This window comes from Teleopsis dalmanni, chromosome X (assembly GCF_002237135.1).
Source record: "Teleopsis dalmanni isolate 2A chromosome X, ASM223713v2, whole genome shotgun sequence".
In the NCBI taxonomy this organism is placed as follows: domain Eukaryota; kingdom Metazoa; phylum Arthropoda; class Insecta; order Diptera; family Diopsidae; genus Teleopsis; species Teleopsis dalmanni.
In genome coordinates this window covers 36,132,052-36,155,142 of record NC_051848.1, presented here as the reverse complement: position 1 = coordinate 36,155,142, position 23,091 = coordinate 36,132,052, and the positions used below count along the sequence as shown (strand labels likewise).

The window sequence follows — 23,091 nt, the reverse complement described above, 5'->3', positions numbered from 1 at the left end:
TCAAGAAATGTATTGCTTCAAATTAAAACCAAAAGCTAAGACTGAACAAAGTTGACAACAAAAATTTATACTCCTAAGGGCAAAGGGCATGCGGGTCCCTTTTTTATCAAAGTGTTTGCTTGGCATTTCAATCACCTCGAGCGTTTATCCGCCAGTAAAGTGCCTAAATTATTGAGGTCATTTTTCTTGCAAAATTCTTTACTTTTTTTAAAATATTTTTTACTTCTTGCCTTTTAATATACACATTTAAGTCTTCAAATAAAAATTTAAAAACCTAAAATAATGATTTGGAGGTTAAACAACGAATCCGCTTGAAGGTATAAGTATATGCTACAGGAATACTTTTGAAGTTCAGGAAACTGGAATAAAAGAAATTATCATGAGGTTAAGCATTACGAAAAAATTGGAAAAAAAAAAATTTTCCATTTACAGAAAACTAACAAGTACTAATTAGCGTCAAGACGAAAAAAATAATTATCAAATTTTTAACATTATTAAGTTTATTAGTACGATCCGAAAAGGAATTGCTTTATATCATTTGCTTTCTGATAATATGACAAGACACAAACATTCTTTTTTTTGTGATTTTTCGATCATATTAACATTTTTTAAGGCTTAGACAACTGAATATCAGGCTGTAACAGATTGCAGATCGAAAATTGAAGCTTTGACTTTTATTAAACTATACAAATATTATGTCCTTAGTAAAGTTTCTATGAATAAGCAGATAAACACTTTTATACTAGACAGTATTCCACGAATTTTCTTCTTTCCCTTTTAAATGAAACCATTTTCATAATACTGCTACGAATAAAATTGTAGTTAAAAAATTTTATCTTAAATATCCTTCAAAAAAGGTCCTCCTTTTCTTTTTAAGAATATTCCAAGCATTTCTTAAAACTAGATTTTCCTATGATATAATTAATTTTTTATCACCACATCATCACTTTAAGTCACTATATTTGCCGTTGGTAGCTAATGTCCTTGCTACATATATACTTAGTATATTGAAAAATTATATTTTATGCTTCAATATAGTTCCCTTTCAGCTCAACACACTGCTCAACCGATGATCTTTCAACATTTCGATATGTTTTAAATATTATGATTTATCAAGTCCTCCAAAATATATCTCAGTTTCCCATTTCACTTCATCATTTCATACACATCTCTTTCCCTGTAGCCATCTTTACAAGTTCTGAAACAGTTAATACTCACTGGGAGCCAAATCTGAAGTATACAGTGGGTGAGAAAGCAATTCTTAACATAATTCGTTTCATTTCATTGCCATGGTTTTCATTGAAGTGTGACGGGTGCATTATCCAGCAAAAACAAAATTATTTTCTATGACAAATGGGAATCGATTCAATAAAATATAATATTAGTCTGATGTTATTGTTTTTTCTATGAGTTTATGAAAATTAATCCACTTGCATCCGAAAATACGAAAGTGAAAACTTTTTCATCCGATTGTTGAGTTCGTGGTCGTTTGGAAGCACAACCACTGAGCTTTACCCTTAGCTCTGGCTTGTTGTTTTCCTCTGGTGTAAAGTAATAGTTCCATGTTTGATCAATTATCACTACTCGATACCCAAAATCAGCTAGAGTGTGCATACCATAAACATTTGCAAACAATGTTTTGAATGACATAGTCGTTATCCTTTTTGGTCATATTTTTGGTATTCATGTAAAATATTCGACACACATTCATATGCTATATTTGTTATCTCTGCTATCTCATGCCATTTAATTTCTGTATCATTCAACACAATATCGTGGCTTCTATCAACATTTATTCCAAAAGAGGTGACAACTCTTTTAAACGTCCCGAACGCGCTCTTAACAAAAACACTCCTACGATCACGTTGGAATTCAGCTTTCCAATATTTTATTATTGTTAAAGATGCAATGCAAGGTTGCCTTAAACAGAGTTTAACATATATCCAATTTGATCTATGTAAAAGTATACGAAAACTATTCGACAAATTTTACTAAAACTCTTATGGAATATTCTGGAATGTATTTAAGCTCAATATGTAGAGCTTTTTAATAAAAAAAAAGTCCACCGTTGAGCTCCAAAAATATAATCAAAAAACTAACGAAGTTAACCTTTAAATTATAATAATTGAAATATATATAATATATATATATACATAATAGTAAAACCGGGTATTTCTTAAAAACTCAAAGAATCGGAAATGAATCTTATTTTCCTTAGATTTTTTATTAAAACTTAAATATATCAGACATTCCAATGCCACCCAAAATAGCATTTATTAAAATGCTTACCAGAAATTATGGAGAAGTGAAAAATATCAGGCAAAATAAAAATGAGGAACCACGTATTGTACGTTCAGAAATTTAAGAAGTATTTCATAAGAGCTCAGTGATCGTTTTAAAACGATCACTGTCGTTTAAAATAAAACGACATAAGCTGAAATTTTGAATTAAACAATTGACCTTGATCCACCTATTGATATACTATGCTAAAATAATTTTTTCTAATTGTGACCAATTTAAGAATTAATATTTTCAATTAAAAATATGCTTCAAAGTATTATAAATTATGCATTTAAGGTGAAATATATAAAATGAAATTTCAATAATATACATTTATAATTAACAATATTTTACTTTATTAATTCAAAATGTGCCCACGTAACTTTCTATACTTATATGTACATTTTACCCAATCCACAACTGCGCTAATACAACATTCCATTGAACTACAGACAACATCTTTGGCAAATGCATACCAACTACTGGCGTCGACTTGGAAGACATTGAGAAGTAAATTAGTTTAAAAATTTGTTTATTGCTGAATATGTTTAAATAAACTTGAAATATTTTATTTAAGAACGCCGCTTACGGAGGAACACTCACGGGCGCTTGCAACCATGCTTGAAGAGTTACAGGGCGCTGGGTTAGGTTGGGATCATCCATACGTACAATGTCGCATACAAGGCACTCTATTTTCCTTACAAAAGCAAACTCAATTACCACCAAACCTATGCGCTAATCTGGCACCAACTCCTACAGATATCGATCCCGCTGGCTCATTGGCTTTTGTACGGTTTACACCACCAGATGAAGATTATGCCGATGCTTTGTACTATCCGCCATTAAAGAAGCAAATTAATAATAATGGTATCAACACTATCTTTCATCAATTACAACTTCAAGATCGACAGTCACGTCATGATCCATCTGAGTTGGCTCACTTTGGTAAACTCGATTCATACGGATCACAAATAGATGCTGAACATGTTATGGAAGCATTCTTGGATAATGAACGTGCTCGCATACAACGTGAACAAATACAACGTGAAGCTGAAATGGAAGCGGAACGTAAACTAGCAATGCGAAATCGTTTAGAACTTTACCAAATGCTTGCCGCATCTGAACCAGATCCAGAACCCTATCAACGTAACGCACAACCGACATTGGATAAGCTCGAACAAGTTGTAGAACATGACCCATCTCCACCTGTTTATATACCGGACGATTTAAATGATTCAAATGAACTATATTTTCCGGATAATTATGAAACTTATAAACGTACTGGAGGTAATGGTCGTAAACAATTACCAGAAACAATTGCTGCGCCACGTTCATTCTTTCGTGAACTGGCATCTGAACAGGGTTTAGTACAAGAGCCAGCAAATCGTGAATACTACAGCCATGCGCAGGTAGATGAGCCATTGGATGCCGTTTTGATGCCAACTTACAAGCGTATGCCGACATTCGAAGATAGTGCCGAAAATGACTTTGAACAACAAGCTTTGGAGGAAAGTCTCATACGAAATTCTCTAACACCATTTGAAGAAGAAGCTATGCTTGCTTCGAACTCTTTTCCTTATAAACATAAAACACCCAAACTTGGTCGTGTCTTCACTGAAGGCGGATTGCTTTATATGCCTCAACGACAACAATTTTTGGAAGACACTGACTCTGAGGAAGAAGATAATGAGATCAAAAAGGAAAAGGCTAGAGAATTACTGGCAAACATGTTGGGCTTTACGCGACGTGAACGTTTGGATGTGAAAAAACCTGGCCCACTTAGTGGTCCTCCATCTTCAGAAGATAATAGAGACGATAAGGGAAAATTAAATAAAACAACCACTAATAAGCTTGAGTCTAAAGAAGTGCTACCTGTTCATATTAAAGAAAGTGAGCAAGTCAACAAAAAGAAGAAGGTTATGCTCAAAGATCATTCAGATGAAGACCATGCTCCACATACTGTAGATACAGAATATGCACATGTCGTTGTGAATAATCCGTAAGTTTACCTTAGCATTGTTTTGATTTAATCATATGTTATGCTATTCCCATTATCAGTATTGACAGTTGGAGTGATGGTGTACGTATAATGAATGAATTGGCTAATATTCTCCACATGCAAGGGTACTTTGCTTATTTAACGTAAGTAAAAATTTTATATTAAACATCGTTTTCCAAAAGATAAATCCTAAACAGATCACAGTTTCGAATAAGAATGAATACAAACAATATAGAATATTCACTTCCATCTTTTGAGAGTTAATGATTGTTTTGGTTTTCAATTTTTAATCGTTTTATTTTATACATAAAATTTATTTCTTATATAAGAAACGATATTTTGAGCTTGAAATATGGATCTCTGCGAAAAAGTAATTGAAAGTAATCTCACTTTATCACGACCAGCAATTGTTAATTATTTTACCGATAGAAAATATAAAGCTTCAAGTATATTTGCAAACTAAAATATTTCTATATTGAACAGCGTTCAACCTCGACAAGTCTCCTTCCGGGTGGACTCAAACAATCCCGATCATAAAACCGCCAGTGACATAGCACGCATCATCAATGACAATCGTGGTGTTAAAAATAACATACTGAGACGTATTGGTGTTGCCGTCAAGAGTGCTGGTGTAGGCGATAAGACAAGAAGTATCGAAGATGGCGGAGTATCGTCGTCTCGCATTGAACTCGCCGAACAAGGTCCAGATGTAACGCACATAATGGTGTATATGTTAGCTGGTGCCGGTGCTGCTGCAGTAATCGTTATCTTCGTTACGCTAATATTGATTAAACGACATGACAAAAAGCGCGACAAGCTAGGTGGTCTACAGTCAGGCATTGCGGGCGCTGAAAGTTGTAGCAAAGATTATCAGGATCTCTGCCGTGCTCGAATGGCTGGTAAGGGCAATGCAGCGGAACCTGTGGCGGGTGGTCGAATAACGTCGCTGAGTAAAGAAAACGATAGACCACCATCATCGCGTTCGAGTACGTCATCATGGAGTGAAGAACCGGCATTGACGAATATGGATATATCAACGGGACATATGGTGTTGGTATGTATAAAAGAAAACACACAAAATCTTGTAACTTAGTCCTTATAGATAAATTTTTAATCATTAACTTATATGTACAGTCTTACATGGAAGACCATTTACGCAACAAGGGCCGTCTGCAACGTGAATGGGAAGCATTGTGCCGTTATGAAGCTGAACCCAGTGCACGAGATGCTGGTCAGCAATCAGAATGTGCAAATTTAAATCGTCCAGGTGCACCGCTTCCCTATGACCATTCTCGTGTTGTGCTTAATCACTTAGCAAATGCAGAAGGACTCGATTACATTAATGCATCAACAATTGTACGTAATTGATTATTAATAATATTAATATTTTCAATTTACAATCACAATAATCTTGTATTCTCTTGTAGACCGACCACGATCCACGTGCACCAGCTTATGTTGCTGCACAAGGACCTTTACCAACTACACTGGCACATTTCTGGCAAATGATCTGGGAACAAGGCGCTGTGGTGATCGTTGCTTTGTGTCGCTTACAGGAAAATGGTGAAATCGCTTGCGCACGTTATTGGCCGGAAGAAGGAGCTGAGGTTTATCACATTTATGAGGTAAAAAAAACTCATTTGTAAATTCATAAAAATACAATATCAGATTTGAAATTAAAATTATTAAAAATAAAAAATTATCATTATATATAAGTTCCTTTAACTCCTAGTAGGATTATGGGACCGCAAAAACGAGAGATATCTCTCGTTATACCGACACTTTAAATACTCTCTAAATCAGGAATGAATTTTATTATATTTTTATCATTTCTTTCGCTATATATAAGTTCCTTAAACTTCTAGTAGGACTAGAAGTTTAGGCCGCAAAGACAAGAGATATCTCTTTTTATACCGACACTTTAAATACTCTCTAAATAATGAATGGATTTCATTTATATCTTTATCATATCTCTCGTTATATATAAGTTCCTTAAACTTCTAGTACGACTATGGGGCCGCAAAACCAAGAGATATCTCTTGTCATACCGATATTCAAATCTTTAACATATCTCTCGTTATATATACGTTCCTTGAACTCCTAGTAGGATTATGGGGCCGTAAAAACAAGATATATCTCTCGTTATACCGATATTCTACTATCTAAATTAAGAATGAATTTTATTTATATCTTTATTGTATCTTCCATTATACCGAGATTCTACTGTATATGAATTTAAAAAAGAAGGAATATAAAGTTATGTTTTTTTTTTAACGCAGGTTCATCTAGTAAGCGAACATATCTGGTGTGATGATTACCTCGTACGTTCTTTCTATCTCAAGAACTTGCGGACAAGCGAAACACGCACTGTAACGCAATTTCATTTTCTGTCATGGCCACAAAGTGGAGTGCCGCCTCAAGCGAAGGCACTTTTGGACTTCAGAAGGTTAGTGTTACCTAAAGCTGAAAATAAAAATCATATAATACAATAACAATATAAATACTTAAATAATCGCAATTAGGAAAGTGAACAAGTCATATCGTGGCCGCTCATGTCCCATTGTAGTGCATAGCAGTACTGGAGCAGGCCGTACTGGTGCCTACATATTACTCGATCTTGTGTTGGGACGGATGAATAAGGGCGCTCGCGAAATCGATATTGCCGCAACGCTGGAACATTTACGTGATCAGCGCGCTGGACTGGTGGCTACGCGACAACAGTTCGAGTTTGTACTTATGGCTGTCGCTGAGGAAGTACACGCCATCCTAAAAGCATTGCCAGCAAATCAATCCAATGAGAAGCGTGAAGTTGAGACAAAAGATGCAATTGGAGCAACTGGTGTACTTAAAGAAGCAGAAGAAGCAGACAGCGATAATGAAGACAAAAACGTCACAAAGGAAAGTGATGTAAAAACAGCCCCAACTAGCGCAGCGGTAAAGGAAAAGGGAAAAGCAAAAGACACAGAAAATGAAACTAAAACAACACATGGCAAAATTGCAACAACAACAGCAGTTGATGCCACAAACGTCAAGAAATGAATAGATAAATTATTATCATAAACTAATCTTTTTAGTAAATTTGTAGTAGTAAGTTTGAATTGATGGTGGTTATTAAATTTTTATTTTTAATTTTTTATTTATTATTTAATTATTAATTTTTTTAATTCTGAGTTCAAATGCACATTTAAGTATGATTTCTTATAATTTAAAACGTATTTTGTTATTGGCACTGTAACGTTGATAGGTACGAAAAAGGCTTAACATGGTTGGCTAGAGAAGGATTTCATTTCTTTTTTTTTTGTAACAATATAATATTATTTTAAATTTTACTTTTTTTTTGAATTTATCGCACTCACAATTAAATGACTAAAGTAATTAAGAATTAAAATTAAATTATAAGATATATTAAAATATATATACATAACAATATATAAAAATACCATATGCATACATAATATTAGAAAATATATATGAGAGGAACACATTTTCTTTTGGTGAAGCATATTTTTGGTGTAACTACTGAGTTGCAGTGTTGAAAAATATAAAAAAAAATTCACTTACCTAAGGTCTTCCCAGCCCGGAGTTGAGGTGGGTGAATCTTAACAGTGTAAAGTGTAGTTACATTTAATAATATATATACTTTTTAATATTTATTTAACACACACCTATTCCCCTAAATAATGATTCCTATATGTATTTTTCAGCATTAAGCAATTATTCTGAGTGTTGTAATTGTTAAAAATATATATTATAAACAATCAGTGTTATATTAAACGTAATTCATAAAAATAAATATTAATTATTCAAGTAATTAAAAGTATTAAACATTTATGTGTACGTATATCTAGTAAGTAAATAAAAAATGAAATTATAAAGAAGAAATGAACAATGCAAACTTTGTGCGAACTATGGGAAATCAATCCAAAGAATTCAATATATAATTTCTTAATTATTAAATTAACTTGAAATAACCAAATGTCTCTGTATACATATATCGAAGATATAAATAAACTAAACTCAATTAAAAACGCATTAAGTAATCTAACTCTTTAAAGAGTAAAGAGTATGTAAGACTCAAGATCCAGCTTACAAAAAAAAAAAGTAACTACACATTAGCAAACATCACCAACACATTGACATATACATATATACACATATATATCAATCAACTGCAACAAAAAACAAAAATAACTATATATTTATTTTTTAAATTTATTTTGTCTAACCAATATGTATATATCTATATATATATATGTATATTTATATATATACGTATATGTATTTATATTTATATATTATTATATTTGATATATATATATATATATATATATATATATATATATATATGTATAATATATATAGAGAAATATCTAATTGTCTAATTGTTTTTAAATTTATATTTATACAAAACTGCAGAATATAAGAGAATAGACAGATTTTAAAACGTATATACACAAAAATATATTTACATATATATCTATTTAATATTTTTGAAAATCTATATGTAATTGTACCTTAAAGAAATTACCACACATATGCAAACTAGTCGTAAAAACGTATTAACGTAAGAATCTTAAAAATCTTGAAAATCATACAAAAATGCAATTGTAGATTCATACGCAGATCTATTTTTGGTTTATATATGTTATATATTTTAATAAATTATATTTTTAATTTATTTTACACTTATATATATATATATACATATATAAACTGAATCATATGTCTATGTAAGTGTATACTTTTGTAAAAACAATTTTTATATATATATATATGTTTATTATTATACTTATTAAACTAAATATACTATTACCCAAAGTCATTATAATACCTGAATTTAGCTATATGCATATTTTGTTGTAAATGTAATTTTCTCTCTGTGTAAATATTCAAAATTTGCGATTATCTCTAGAATTTGTAAAATTTGATTACAACAAAATTTTACTTAACTTACAAAAAGGCAGCTAAAAATTGTAAATTTTGCAAATTTAAAATTTTAATATTTTAATATTTTAAAATCAGCAAAAACGTACAATATATATATATAGATGTATTTATATATATATACAGGTTTAAATCATGTAAAATGCATATATTATTATTAATGTCTAAAATTGAAAATCTAGTTTTTGTGTGTGTTTGTTGTTTGAACGTTAAACAAAAATAATAAAAAAAAATTTATATATGTCTATATTAAACATAAAACTTTTTTTCCCCCTCACCCACAATTTAATGCTAAAGTTTATTAACACTATTAATAAAAAAAAGGAAGTAGAAATCAGGATTTCAAAAAAAAATATTTCACAAAAACCAAAAAAATATAAATAGTTTAAAAATATATCGAATCTTTCAAAAAACAATTAATTGCATATATAACATAAACTTGCTTTATACATAGCTTTATTACTAGTTAATTAAACAACTTAACTAGTTTAATATATATATATATATATAACTTGCAGTGTCCTACACACAGGACACAAGAGTTACTAAATAAGTTCTATTTTACACAGGAGCCCACAGACATAAAACTTCATTTCCGTCTGTTGTTTTAAAACATAACATCACTTAAAACAACCCCAATAAAAATATATTCAAAAATAACTTAATTAATAATACATAATTTTAAACTTAAATAATCAATAACAATTAATGTAATATATTGTTTAATGTGCATTAAGAAAAAGAAAAAGAAATCATATGCATGTAAGGCATGTATAATAACTATTAAAAAAAACAAAAACAAAATAAAATAAACATTTTAATTAACAATTAATAATATTATTATATTTAAATATTATTATTAAAAAAGAAAAGCAAAACAACAGCAACAACAACAATGCTTCATTAACATCCGAAAAGTTTACTTTTCATATAACTATTTTTCCAGCGATAATGTCCAGCTATTATAATATTAATAATAATAATAATAATTCAAATAATTACAATTTAATAACAAAACAGAAAAAAATATTTTAATCATATTGGTGTCAAAAGAAAACAAAAATTAAATTAAATACTAAATACTAAATAATCATTTCAATATTCAATAAATTTGTGCATATATGTATTAAAAAAAAACAAAAATTATAATTAAAATATATAAGAAACTAAAGAAACCAATATTGCATTTTAAGTACATAATATACAGATTTAATGGAATATTCTACATATGTTACGGTACATATACAAAATATATATATATATATATGTTTAAACATATGCATATATATGACATAGTAAAAAAAAAACAAAAAGCGTAGAAATTGTTTTACGTTGTAAGTAGTAGTAAAAACAATTAATTTTCGTTCGTTTCGTTTTAATTATTGAAAATATAATATATACATATATAAAAGTAGAAGCAACAATTTTTAAACATATATTATTAAATTGCTTAATTATTTGAAGTTGAAACAACAAATATCGAGCAATAAAAAATTTATACATAGATACATATTAACCATATATACATTAAGGGAAAGAACAGCATTTTGGTCCTGGCCATATGGTCACATGGCCACATAGTTACTTGGTTACAGGTTCCAATCAAACATCCATTCATACTCAATACGAGCGGAGGATATCTCTTATGTATTTAGCTTAAGCGTTGCACATATGTGCATAGTTAAATTATATACATTCATTCGTTAGTTAATTAAATTAAATGTTATAGTTATGCGTGAATTTATAAAAAAAAACTATAATATAAATATCTATAATAAATCTATAAACAAAATTACAAACATACTGAATAAAACCAAATCTTAAAACAATATTACAATAACTGTGTGGGTCTCAAACAACATCCATTAACATCTGCGTAGACCCCTCAAATAAAAAAACAAAGAAAAACTAAGTCTATATGTGGTAGAAGAGAATAAAAAATAAATAAAATTCATTAATAATATTTAACAAAACAACTTAATTAGTTTTAATGAAAATTACATATACATTATATATATATATACATATAATATAAATGAAAAGAAAATTAAGAAAATTAATTTAATAAGTACATATATATATTTAAAATTGTTTCTAATAAGTGTTGAAAAAAATTCAATTTGAATCGTTTTAAAACAAAAATAGTTTTCATTCAAGTAGAAAAAATTTATTGATTGTATTAAAATAATGCATGCATTATAATAAGTTGTTTAATATAAATATTAAAATTTAAAACTATTTAAAACAAAAATTATTAATTAATCGATATTAAGACCATAATCATAATTACCAGCAAAGTGAGATGAATTATAACATCCTGAACATCCAATGATAACTAAACTAATGAACACACATAACAACCCTGTACTTCTCAAACGTTTTAAACTACAAACTGAAGTGCTTAACTAAAATGTTTAATTAATTTTCGTATATAATTGTTCTTATACTTTTGGCTAATTAAACAATTAATAAACCATATATAAGTATATAAACATATATAATTGAAATTCTATACGTTTTCAAGATACAACTTCTCAATGTGTGGATCAAAGTTACTCGCTAAAAATTAATCTACAAGATAAATACACATATATTATACAAATATTGGATATTCATCTCTCATCATAACGATGTAAATAAACATTAACATTTGCATTGAATAAAGAACAATCAGTTTAAAAATTATATATTATACGCAAACGTCTGTTAATAACAGACCGTTTGCTTCAACGTATAATGCGACTTCATATACATCCAAGTACATGGAACTACAAGTGCGTACCACATGTAATGCACTTACGAAGAATTTAAAAAAAAAAAATCAAAACATATGTAGAAAAACAAAATATTGAAATTAAATTGAAATAGTTATGAAATATTTAAAAACTGTTTAAAAATAACAATGAATACATATATGGGCAAATCAACTATCAAAAAAATCGAATATATACGAATGCCAACACTAAGATACTCAGTTAGACTGGAATGAGTGTAAAAATGACCTATAAATGAAGCAAAAAATAAATAAGATAAAATATGTGCAAAATACAAAGAATGTGAAATATTGTGGATTAAATAATAACTTTAAAAACATACTAAAAAGCATAACAACCAGAGCAAAATATATAAAAATCAGATTACAGATCCAATCACTGATAAAACTGATAAAACACTACCAAATATACTATGTTACATAGCAGAAATGTTATTTAACAGAAAGTGTTCTATATTCTGGAATGTTGAATAGCAGGGTGTACTGTGGTATATAGCACAAAATACTATATATCAAGTAATATTATATAGGAGAGAATGTTATACAGCAGAAAATGTTATTTAATATCAAGTGTTCCCCAATCGGGAATATTACATAGCAAGGAATATAGATTAGCACTGATTATATGGTGTTCTATATTCTAATATGTTAGATAACATGGTATATTAAATAGTCAGGAGTATTAGTTAGGTGCAGAAAGTGTTCTATATTCGAGAATGCTATCTAGCAAGTAATATTATATAGCACAAAATGTTATATAGAAGAAAATATAACAATTTAACATAGATTATTCTATTTTCGAGTATGATTCATAGTAAAAAATGAATTCCATTTTTCCATTTTTCTAGAAAATGGTGTTCTATATACCGGGAATATTACATAGTAAATAATATTGTATAATATAGAATGTTGAATAGAGTTCAGAGAGTATTCTAAATACCAGAATACTACATAGCAAGAAATAATATATATAGTGAAGACTGTTACATGGCAAAGAATGTTGTATAGCAAAGCAATTGTTAGGGAAAATAAACGCTGAAATGAAACTGAACTATCAGACAATTATGTATAAATTGTATTAAATAACGAAAATGATCAATTATCAACAAAGATAGGTGGCAACATTTAGCAACAATATTAACTACTTATATAAAACAAAAAACTCCTAACAGCTACCGAAAACCTAAAATAAATATAACAGTTTTTAGCATAAAATATTTGTAATAAAAATAATAATAATAATAATAATTATGTACAAATAAATTTAATTGGAACTTAATTTAAAACAATATTTAGTATGATGACAAGTTCAAATAGAAATAAACAAAAAATATATTAATTTACTTAAATATTGTTTATACAATTAAAAATAATTATTTATAAAATTTTTAATATTTAAAATAAATTAGTAATATGTTTTATATGACTATAACAATTTTTTTGTAATTCATTAATTGATTTAAATTTTTTTAATACAATTTAAATATAATTTATAATTATTATTATTATTATAACAATTAATAATTATTTAATGCTACGATAATAATTTTTATAAAAATAGGATTGATTGTAATTTATTAATTAATTTATATTTTTATTTAATATAAATTAATGTATAATTTATAATTGTAATTATTTTTATAAAAATAAAATTTATAAAAATCATATGAAATAAATTTAAAAATCATTTAAATTTATTAAAAAAATAGAATTAAAATAAAAACAATAAACAAACTTATATAGCGCGCAATCACCAACCACTAAAGTGTAAAATAAACTTAAAAAAATTTATATATATAATAAAATATATATATATATAAGTATATATAAAACATATATAATAAAAAAGTAATGAATATTGTTGTTATTGATTAAATATAATTAATAATAATTTATTGTGACATAAATAAATAAAAAAAATCATATACAATTTCTATCAAATAACTAAAAAAATTAATACAATATATAACAATATATATACATAAACTCCGATATAATGACAACTCATTTATGTAAAATAACACAGTTTTAATACTAATATAAAAAAAAACGTTTAACCAATCTAATTACTGAACTAAACAAGTACACACCTGTATCCATAGTGAAAATTCTGAGTATTTCAAATCAATAAAAAAAACATATATAAAAACGGAAATAAATAATTTCAATATATATTAAAAAATCCCCAAATTTAAAAAAAAAACAAAAAAATTTAAGAACAATAAACTAATTCCTTTTAACTTGAACTAACAACCGTTCTTGCTTTCAAATCCTTTTCGAGTTAGTCATTTTCTACATAAAAAAAATAATATTATTAAGCCTTTCTCTACCGACTTGTTTTCTCTCTCTTTCTACTCTAATAAGTACAAAAAAAAAGTGACAGAAAGCATATAAATGGCCATAGCCATTTTGTTTGTCTGTTAATATTTAATCATTTATATATCTATTTTTTTTATGAACAACACACACTTAAAATGGACTTATATTTAATTTCTAAATGTTTCCTTTGTTTGTTGTTGTAAATTAATAATGTATATGTGTTAACTTTTCCCATAAAAAATTGTAAATTCAATTCAATATTTAAATTAAGGCCAAGTCAGAGAAGCTCAAAATAAAAAAAATTTACATAGACTACACCAGAACAAGAGTGAGAGGTTCCAGAACAGACGAAACTTCCAAATGAACAACACTGGATTAAGCCAAAGAGGATTTTATCTAATTAAGAAAAAAATCGATTGTAAAAAAAATGCTTAATTGGAATGGGAAGTTCAAAATAAATTTTAAGCTAGAATTTAAAATATGAACAATAATTGTATATAATTAAAAATCTTTAGTCAGTGTATATGAACTTTAAAATCTGTTAGCAAACAATAATATATAACTTCAGTTTATTGTTTTTAAAAACAATATTCGACAATATATATAAACAAAAATTCAAAGCAACGATTTTAAATTTTATTACTTAAATATTTTAACTTTCTAAAAAAAAATTTTCAATGTATTTAACAAAAACTTTTCAAAAATATATTTCCGGCAATACTTAATTAATTACTATAATTATGAAATATTATTAACAAAAAAAAAACACTTAAAACTATTATTAAACTATGTCTTACAAAAAAATTTTCAGTGAACAATTGCTTATAACTCTTAACTAGTTATATTAAAATAATATATATATAAAGTAAGAGATTATCCAGTAAGTCGAGATTCGTTTGACAAGACAAAGATCATAGAAATAGACGAACTTAAGACTAAACAATTTTAGAACTCACAAAATTCGACATTTACTCTCGAATTCTCGAAGCATTATTTTTCGAAAAATATTTCCTCAATTATTTACTTATACATTTATTTATATATATATATTAATTATATCACATTAAAAAATTTGGCAAAAGAAAGAGTTCTTGACGCTATAGGTAATGTATCGACACTGGCTTAGACTGTTTTATTGGGCGAAGTTAAACAAAAGAACAGACAAAAAATAAGCGCACAATTGACGTTCCTTACAATGGACAAATTATTTGACTAATTAACAGACTTAACATCAGATACACATTAACCAAATACTATAGTGATTAAGGAATCTAATCTATTAATTGTGTTAAGCATACAAAACTTCTTTCATATCTCACTTATACAATCAGCTTTAATTAGCATTTTTACCATAAATCAAAACAGTTTTAATATTAGAAAAAAATTCTATCCAAGTACTGTTAAGTTAAAATTCATATAAAAATATTTTTTTTTTATATTAAATTTTTTTTCTGTATTTTTTATATGAATTTAATAATTTTTATCAATAAATCAAGTTGCTTTGGAATATAAGAACCGCACAAATAATAATATATATATGTGTGCCAAAGTGGAACTTTGAAATATAAATATAAAATTCAATAACCAATTTACTGGACTTATCAATAACTAAGTACACAAGAACTACGGAACAGTAAAAATCCATTAATTGAACAGTCTTAGAAAGAAAGCAAATAAAAAAACACAAAAAAAAATTTATATACATTCTATAGATATATTCTATCCTTTAAAAATTTTTTTATTAATTTATAATTATTCTACAATATTCTCTAGAGAAACATATTAAGTTACAATAACAATTATTTATTATTTCATATAATAACGTTTTATTAATTAAATCTTTAACTAATTCAAAGGCTGTTAATATCTCTAGAATACCGAAATGCAGAGAATTCCTTTACTTCTGCAATGGACACTCCAATGGGTGTACGCAATAGGTAAAAAATGCTTTAAACCAAAAACCGAAATAATTATATATATACATATCACTTTCTGGACGATTCATAAGGTTGTCGGACTGACTTTAAATTGCACATTTGTAATACGCATTGTTTCCATATACATATAGAAATATATATATATTTATACATAAATGTAGATATATATATATTTATATATACATATATTGCAAATGTATTGCAAATGGCTTTATTTGACCGAAACGTAATACCACCGACATAATTTTATTTATTATTTATTACTGTTATCTATAATATTACATATAAAATATTTATTATTATTATTATTTATGTATATTAAAATTCATATATTAATAAATACATTAGCATTTAAGTCACTTTTATTTTTTTTTTATTAATTTTAAATAAATATTTATTTTATTTTAAAAATAATCAATTTTGTATGTTTTATAAACAATTTTAATAAAACAATTAATTCCCCTCATTTTATTAATTTTTAACTGCAATTTATTCATATTAAACATTACCATTAATTTGATCTTCAGATGATCTACTATTATTAATATAATACATATTTTTTTGACTTTGTTTACTTGAGTAAAAAAAAATTTAAAAATGATTTCAACTAAATTCTTAAACATGATTAAAATTAATGTGTCTTTCATTATTAATTTAAAAATAATTAAATGACAAAACTTAAAATAGTGTCATTAAAAATTTGTTCTAAATTTATTTCTATAAATTTACTAATTTTTTTTCAACTACTTAGTAAAAAAAACTAAAGAGTAAGAAAAAAAATACATATATAAATAATAAAATTATTTAAATACTACCTTGTATTTACTAAAACTTCAACAAGATTTTAGTTATATAAGAAGTATAACATTCTGGTTGTCTGAAACTTCGTTTTATGTTAAAAATTTTAAATATTTTTATTTTTGTTATAAAATAAAAATTTTAATTTTAACAATAAAAAATAGAAATAAGCGTTAAAAAGCAATATATAATCGTATTTATTATTTTTAAAATATTATTTAACATTAATTTTTCAAGACATATATTTACTTATAATATTTAAAAATATTTTTTAATTTTTAAATTTTAGTTAATTTTTTTTTTTTATGTCTTTTATAAAATATTTGATATTTTGTTTTTTGTGTTTATAACAATTTTACTCTTAACTGACATTCAAGTTACACTTAATAAATTAATCCAAAATTTTAATTTAATTTTTTCCATACATTACTTATTAATACTCATAAATTTTAATAATTCTTTTTTTATTTAATATTTATAATTTATCAGATTAAATATTATATTAATATAATAATCCATAATATTAATAATGCATAATTTAGATGAACTGAATTATACGTTATTAATATACAAGTAATTTTCTTTAAAAAACTTGTAGAAATTATTGTTTTTTTTTTGCCGATGTATTATTAATTAAATACACAATTTTATTTATATTCTTGAAAAATATTGATATTTTTATTTTATTCAAATTTAAATTTCTTAAATTTACATTTAAATTTATTTTATTTATTTTATTTTATTTATTTATTTTTAATTTTTATTTAAATTATTTCATTAATTGGTATTTATTTTTCTAGATATTTAAATTTTATTTTTAATAAAAATATTATTTATTAAAATCGACATACTATATAAACGTTTGACTTTAGAATAACAACTACATCTACCTCGCAATATATATAATTAAAATATTGTATAAAATTTGTATTTAGTTTTAAAATCAACTGTGCTCGTACTTCTTTTTTCTAGGAATGGTGGGAAATCAAATTGTTCTTAATTTATTAAAATAAGTAATTAATTTTTTGTGTTCTTAGTAATTATAATTAGTGTACAGGGGTGTATAAAGTTCCTAAAAAATGCATTTAAAAAATGTTAACCTACTAAACTAACTGGACTGTTGACCTAAAACTGAAAGTACTAAATAACTTTAATAGTTACTGATAAATATAACAACTAAATATATGATTAACAATTAAACTTTTTTTAAATAAAAAAAAAAAAAACAATAATTTGCATATAATATATATGTATTAATATATAATTTAAAAAAAAAATTTTATCAAAACAATATTAGTTTATGTTTTCATTTTAATTTTGTGCATAATACATAAATCAATTACATTTACTTTTAAGAACTTACTTTTAAATATTAGACCTGAGGTATATATTCAAATTTAATTTATGCAGAATTCTATAGACTGTTCTTAATTGATGAATTACGTCTTCTTAAGTTCTTAAATGCTTTTGATACGTACTAATAAGTTAGGTAAATAACATCAAATAAAAAAAAAATTTTTTTCACATAACATCTGTGAAATCCCAGGGTGGGTAAGAGGGTTTTCTTAATTTTTGTTTTTTAGACCATATTTATTTACTCTGAAACTCGCTATTTAGAAACCTAATTCTTTTAAATTGCTGCTATATGTTCTAAATGTTCCTAAAAAAATCTCTCAATGGCACTGGAACTCATTAACTGATAGTACAGAAATGACGTTACTGGACAAAAACTCCAAGAGCTCTAAATAGTGCTCAGTCAAAACGCACAACGGACATCTACAAAAAACTGCCCTGTAGTTTAAGTGCGAAATATTGCCTAGGCTATTCTGTGAACGATAATAGTTAAATAGATTTTTATGCCAAGCACCTTTAAATAGTTTAAATAATTATTTCTTTGTTACCTGAAAGGACCACCGTATTAAATAATATAAACTTAATTTCCTGAATATTTTAAGATTTTGAGTTAACTGTTAAGTATTGTTTCTTATTACTATATAGTACATAAAATAAAAAGAAGCCAAACGCAGGCAGCTTACAAATAATGACTCCAAATATGGAAACTTACATTTTGCAAATTAAGTATATATTTTATACGTTAAATATAATATATCTAAAATTAATTTATTGTTTTATTTTTTAAATATTTTTCAAACTCATAATATGTTATATTGCATTTAAAATTTAAAAAAAAACGATCGCACAAATTTATTATTCACTATACTTATTTTACGTAGTCTAACTAATATATAACTAAGTTCTTATACGAAACTAAATAAAATATATTAAACTTATTCTTTACAAAAAAAATTCATTTTTGGTGGTCTAACATTTCAGTGTTAATTTATAAACAATTTTATTTATATATTGTTTAATTTTTAATTTTTTACACACTTATTAATTGCTAATGGCATTATTATATGAACATTGTTTTTTTATTTGATTATTAAAAATTAAAAAAAAAATTTTTTTTTAATAATTTTAAATAAATATAAATTTTAAATCAATTTTTGCATACTTCATAGTTTTTTTAAAAAATTTTTTTAAAATCTTTTATATTTTAATGTTTTTTTATATATATTTTTGAACTATTTTTCGTATTTTATTTTTTTTAATATTAAATTTTTATTCAAACTTAAAACTTTTACATCTCAGGTATTTATTGCTTTTGTTGAATGTATATTATATATAAAATATAACTAAAAATTATCTTTAAAAAATTTTGAACTCAATTGTATCCTAACAAAGCTTAATTAGCTTAGTGCAGTGTAAATTCTAACTTACAATTCAATTTGAAATCGTTGCAAAAATTAAATAAAATTTTTGAATTTTAAACATTTAAATATATTTTTTTTTAAATGTCTTCCTAAGAACCAAAAAGTAACAGAGACAAAAACAATTTGCTAGTATATAGGCATAACCATTTGAGAGAAGCGTTCAACCGAAACTCATTGATTCACAAATGTAATTGAATTGGAAATAAATTCTATAAAATGGGAAAACGTTTAAAAATTACTTCAAAATTAAAAGAAATTACACAAAATTAACGACGATTTCCCTGAAATATATTATAAACCTATAAATACGTACAAAAAATTTAGCTAAGGAAAGAAACAAAAAATTGTATATTCAAGTCAAATATTGAGTACTTAAAAATGGGTTTTCATTAGTCATAAATTTATTTAAAATTATTTAAGTTTCTACTTAAGTAACAATATGACGTTCAACAGAATTTTAACTAGAACTTAAAAAAACTTATATAATTAGATTACAAACAAAAAAACAAATACGTACATATTTTGAAAAAATAAAAAAAAATATATATGATTTTCTTTATTATTTAATTTTATTTAATTAATACGAAAAAAATTATTTAAAATCAAAAATTATTATAAGTTAATTATTTAAAATCAAAAATTATTGGAAAACAATTATTTAAAACAAATATTATTTAAAATTATTATTCAAAGTTATTAAAAATTATTTCAACAGTATTCTTAAAAAAAATTAATTTATAACAAATTATTTAAAAAAATTATTTTAAACAAATTATTAAAAAAATTATTTTAGACAAATTATTAAAAAAAATTATTTTAAACAAATTTTTAAAAAAATTTAGTTACAAATATGTTTACGTCAAAAATATTTATTTAAAAAATTTTTCTTAAAAAAACATTATTTAAAACAAAAAAAACTATATTTCAAAAAAATTTTATTTTCAAAAAAATAATTTTAAATTAATTTGTTTTTAAAAATTATATGAAAAACTCACAAAATTTTATTTACAAAAATTATTATTTATAAAAATTATGTGAAAAAATTGATTTAAGAAAAAGTTTCGTTTTAAAAAAAATATTTAAAAAATATGTTTAGAAAAAAATTTATTTTAAAAAATTTATATAGAAAAATTTACTTAAAAAAATGTTTCTAAAAAATTTTATTTTAAAAAAAATTTTATTTAAAAAAAAATTTTATTTTAAAAAATTTTATTTAAAAAAGTTTATTCTAAGAAATTTTATTTCAAAAAATTTTTTGAATCAAAAAAATTTTTATTTTAAATAAATTATATAAAAAATGTACTTAAAATAATTTTTTTTTATATAAAATTTCATTTTAGTAATATTATATGTAATAATGTATTTTAAAAATATTATTTAAAAAAAAATTATACAAATACAAATAAATACACAAACACATTAAACTAAAACACAACTACAAAACACAATATATCAACTAATACACACTACAACTGACATTAATATAATACAATTCATATAACGTATATATATAAATTAATTTATTAAAAACTTTCGAAAATAATTGCAAAGAAAAGTTTCGCTTGAAGAATTATCTTTAATACTGAGTTAAAGGCTTTCATACATTTTTTTTTCTTTTTTCGTTCTATAATATTATTTTCGGTATATGAATTAAACCATAAAATATATAAAATAATAAGCTATTGATAAGTAAAAGTAATTGTAGCAAAAATTTAATGTTATAATTACATATTCAAAATATCTTATTCAATTAAAATTATATACATATATATCAATTAAATATTAATAAAAATTTATTCAAATTATAAGTGTTATATATAAATATGTCAAATATTGAACAAAAAAAAAAAAATTGAATATTATTATACTGGCTGAGTGCACAGTTTAAAAATTTAAAAATTTTAAAATTACATATTACATATATTATAGTAAAAAAAATATACATATAATAATTACATTTTCTTCTTATTAATTAAAAACAAAATTTAAATACAAAAATAAAAAATATATTTAGTACTTATGCTTAAACCCAACATACCTACATAAAGATTTTCTTGTTAAGAAAGAAAATATATATATATATATTCGTATAATTACTTAAATGAAATATATACCAATATATAATTACATTAAATAACTTTAAAATATATTATCACATATAAATTTATGCAATTTATTATATCTAGAATTGATGTTATTAACTTATTTAAAAATATTTATCAAATATACATACATATATATATTAAACATATTATATTATTCAATTATAATCAGTGTTATATAGTAGTGAAAAATAAATCTTGAAACAATTGTCTCTAAACATCAAAGGAATGAAAACAAAATTAAATAATAATTATGGATAATATTAACTTTATTATATTATAGTAATAAAACCATACAAATCTTATTTGCATTTAAAAGCAACTAAGCATGGCACACAAACATACTATCTCTTAATTTAACAATTATAATTATATAGATATATAATATATAAAAAAGAATGCATATATAGCAAAATATAACAAAAATAATAATTATAATTATAATGAAATATAAATAATAAATTGATTTTATTTGCGTCGGATTATAAGTAGCAACTGGCTAGAAATGAAGAATTCAGCAGAGAATTTGAAAAATATGGCTGTAATTGTGGAGGTTTTTAAAATATGATACAAGTCGTGTAAATATGTATTGTAAAGAGTTTAAACGATACAAACATATAACTAACATATAATGTATTATGTATAATTACACAATATATAAAATACAAACGCATATTTAAGAACCGAGAAACACATACTCACACCTCCCTAAATAAAATACACTGTCATTATTTAATACTAATTTATTTAAAAGAATTTATGAAAAGGTCTTAAAAAAATTACAAAAATATCTGCAAAGTGAAAGTATCTACCAATTTGAAAAAAATTTAAATCGGTATATGTATACGGTTATTTCATAAAACGCCCACAGAATATCGAACATCCAAAAAAAAAAAAAAAAAAAAAAAAAAAAAAAAAATAATAATAATTATATTATAAAGTATATTATGTACTTTTAAAAATTTCCTAACTCAATATATGTTTAAAAACAATTGAGAATACTTATATATATATACATATATATATATATATATATATGAAAAATATATACAAAAGTCAATAGCAAGAGTAAAGATAAGATATATGGATACATAATTAAAAATAAAAAAGGAAAGCAGTGAACATTGAAAGCGCGGCTTTTGTATAAGAAAAAGAAAAAAAAACA

The 23,091-nt window shown here is 24.3% G+C and overlaps 1 protein-coding gene across 2 annotated transcripts in view; it reads left to right on the top strand.

Moving 5' to 3' along the window:
• Positions 1 to 7,684, top strand: part of LOC119687710 (receptor-type tyrosine-protein phosphatase N2) — a 78,164-nt gene extending 70,480 nt beyond the window's left edge. For both annotated transcript variants that reach the window (XM_038102123.1, XM_038102124.1), the window contains exons 4-11: positions 2,733 to 2,790; positions 2,858 to 4,279; positions 4,339 to 4,422; positions 4,763 to 5,333; positions 5,414 to 5,635; positions 5,707 to 5,904; positions 6,559 to 6,725; positions 6,802 to 7,684. In XM_038102123.1, coding sequence (XP_037958051.1) covers positions 2,733 to 2,790; positions 2,858 to 4,279; positions 4,339 to 4,422; positions 4,763 to 5,333; positions 5,414 to 5,635; positions 5,707 to 5,904; positions 6,559 to 6,725; positions 6,802 to 7,318 — 3,239 coding nt within the window. In that variant the 3' untranslated portion in view covers positions 7,319 to 7,684. The remainder of the gene's footprint in view (positions 1 to 2,732; positions 2,791 to 2,857; positions 4,280 to 4,338; positions 4,423 to 4,762; positions 5,334 to 5,413; positions 5,636 to 5,706; positions 5,905 to 6,558; positions 6,726 to 6,801) is intronic.
• Positions 7,685 to 23,091: the final 15,407 nt, after the last annotated feature.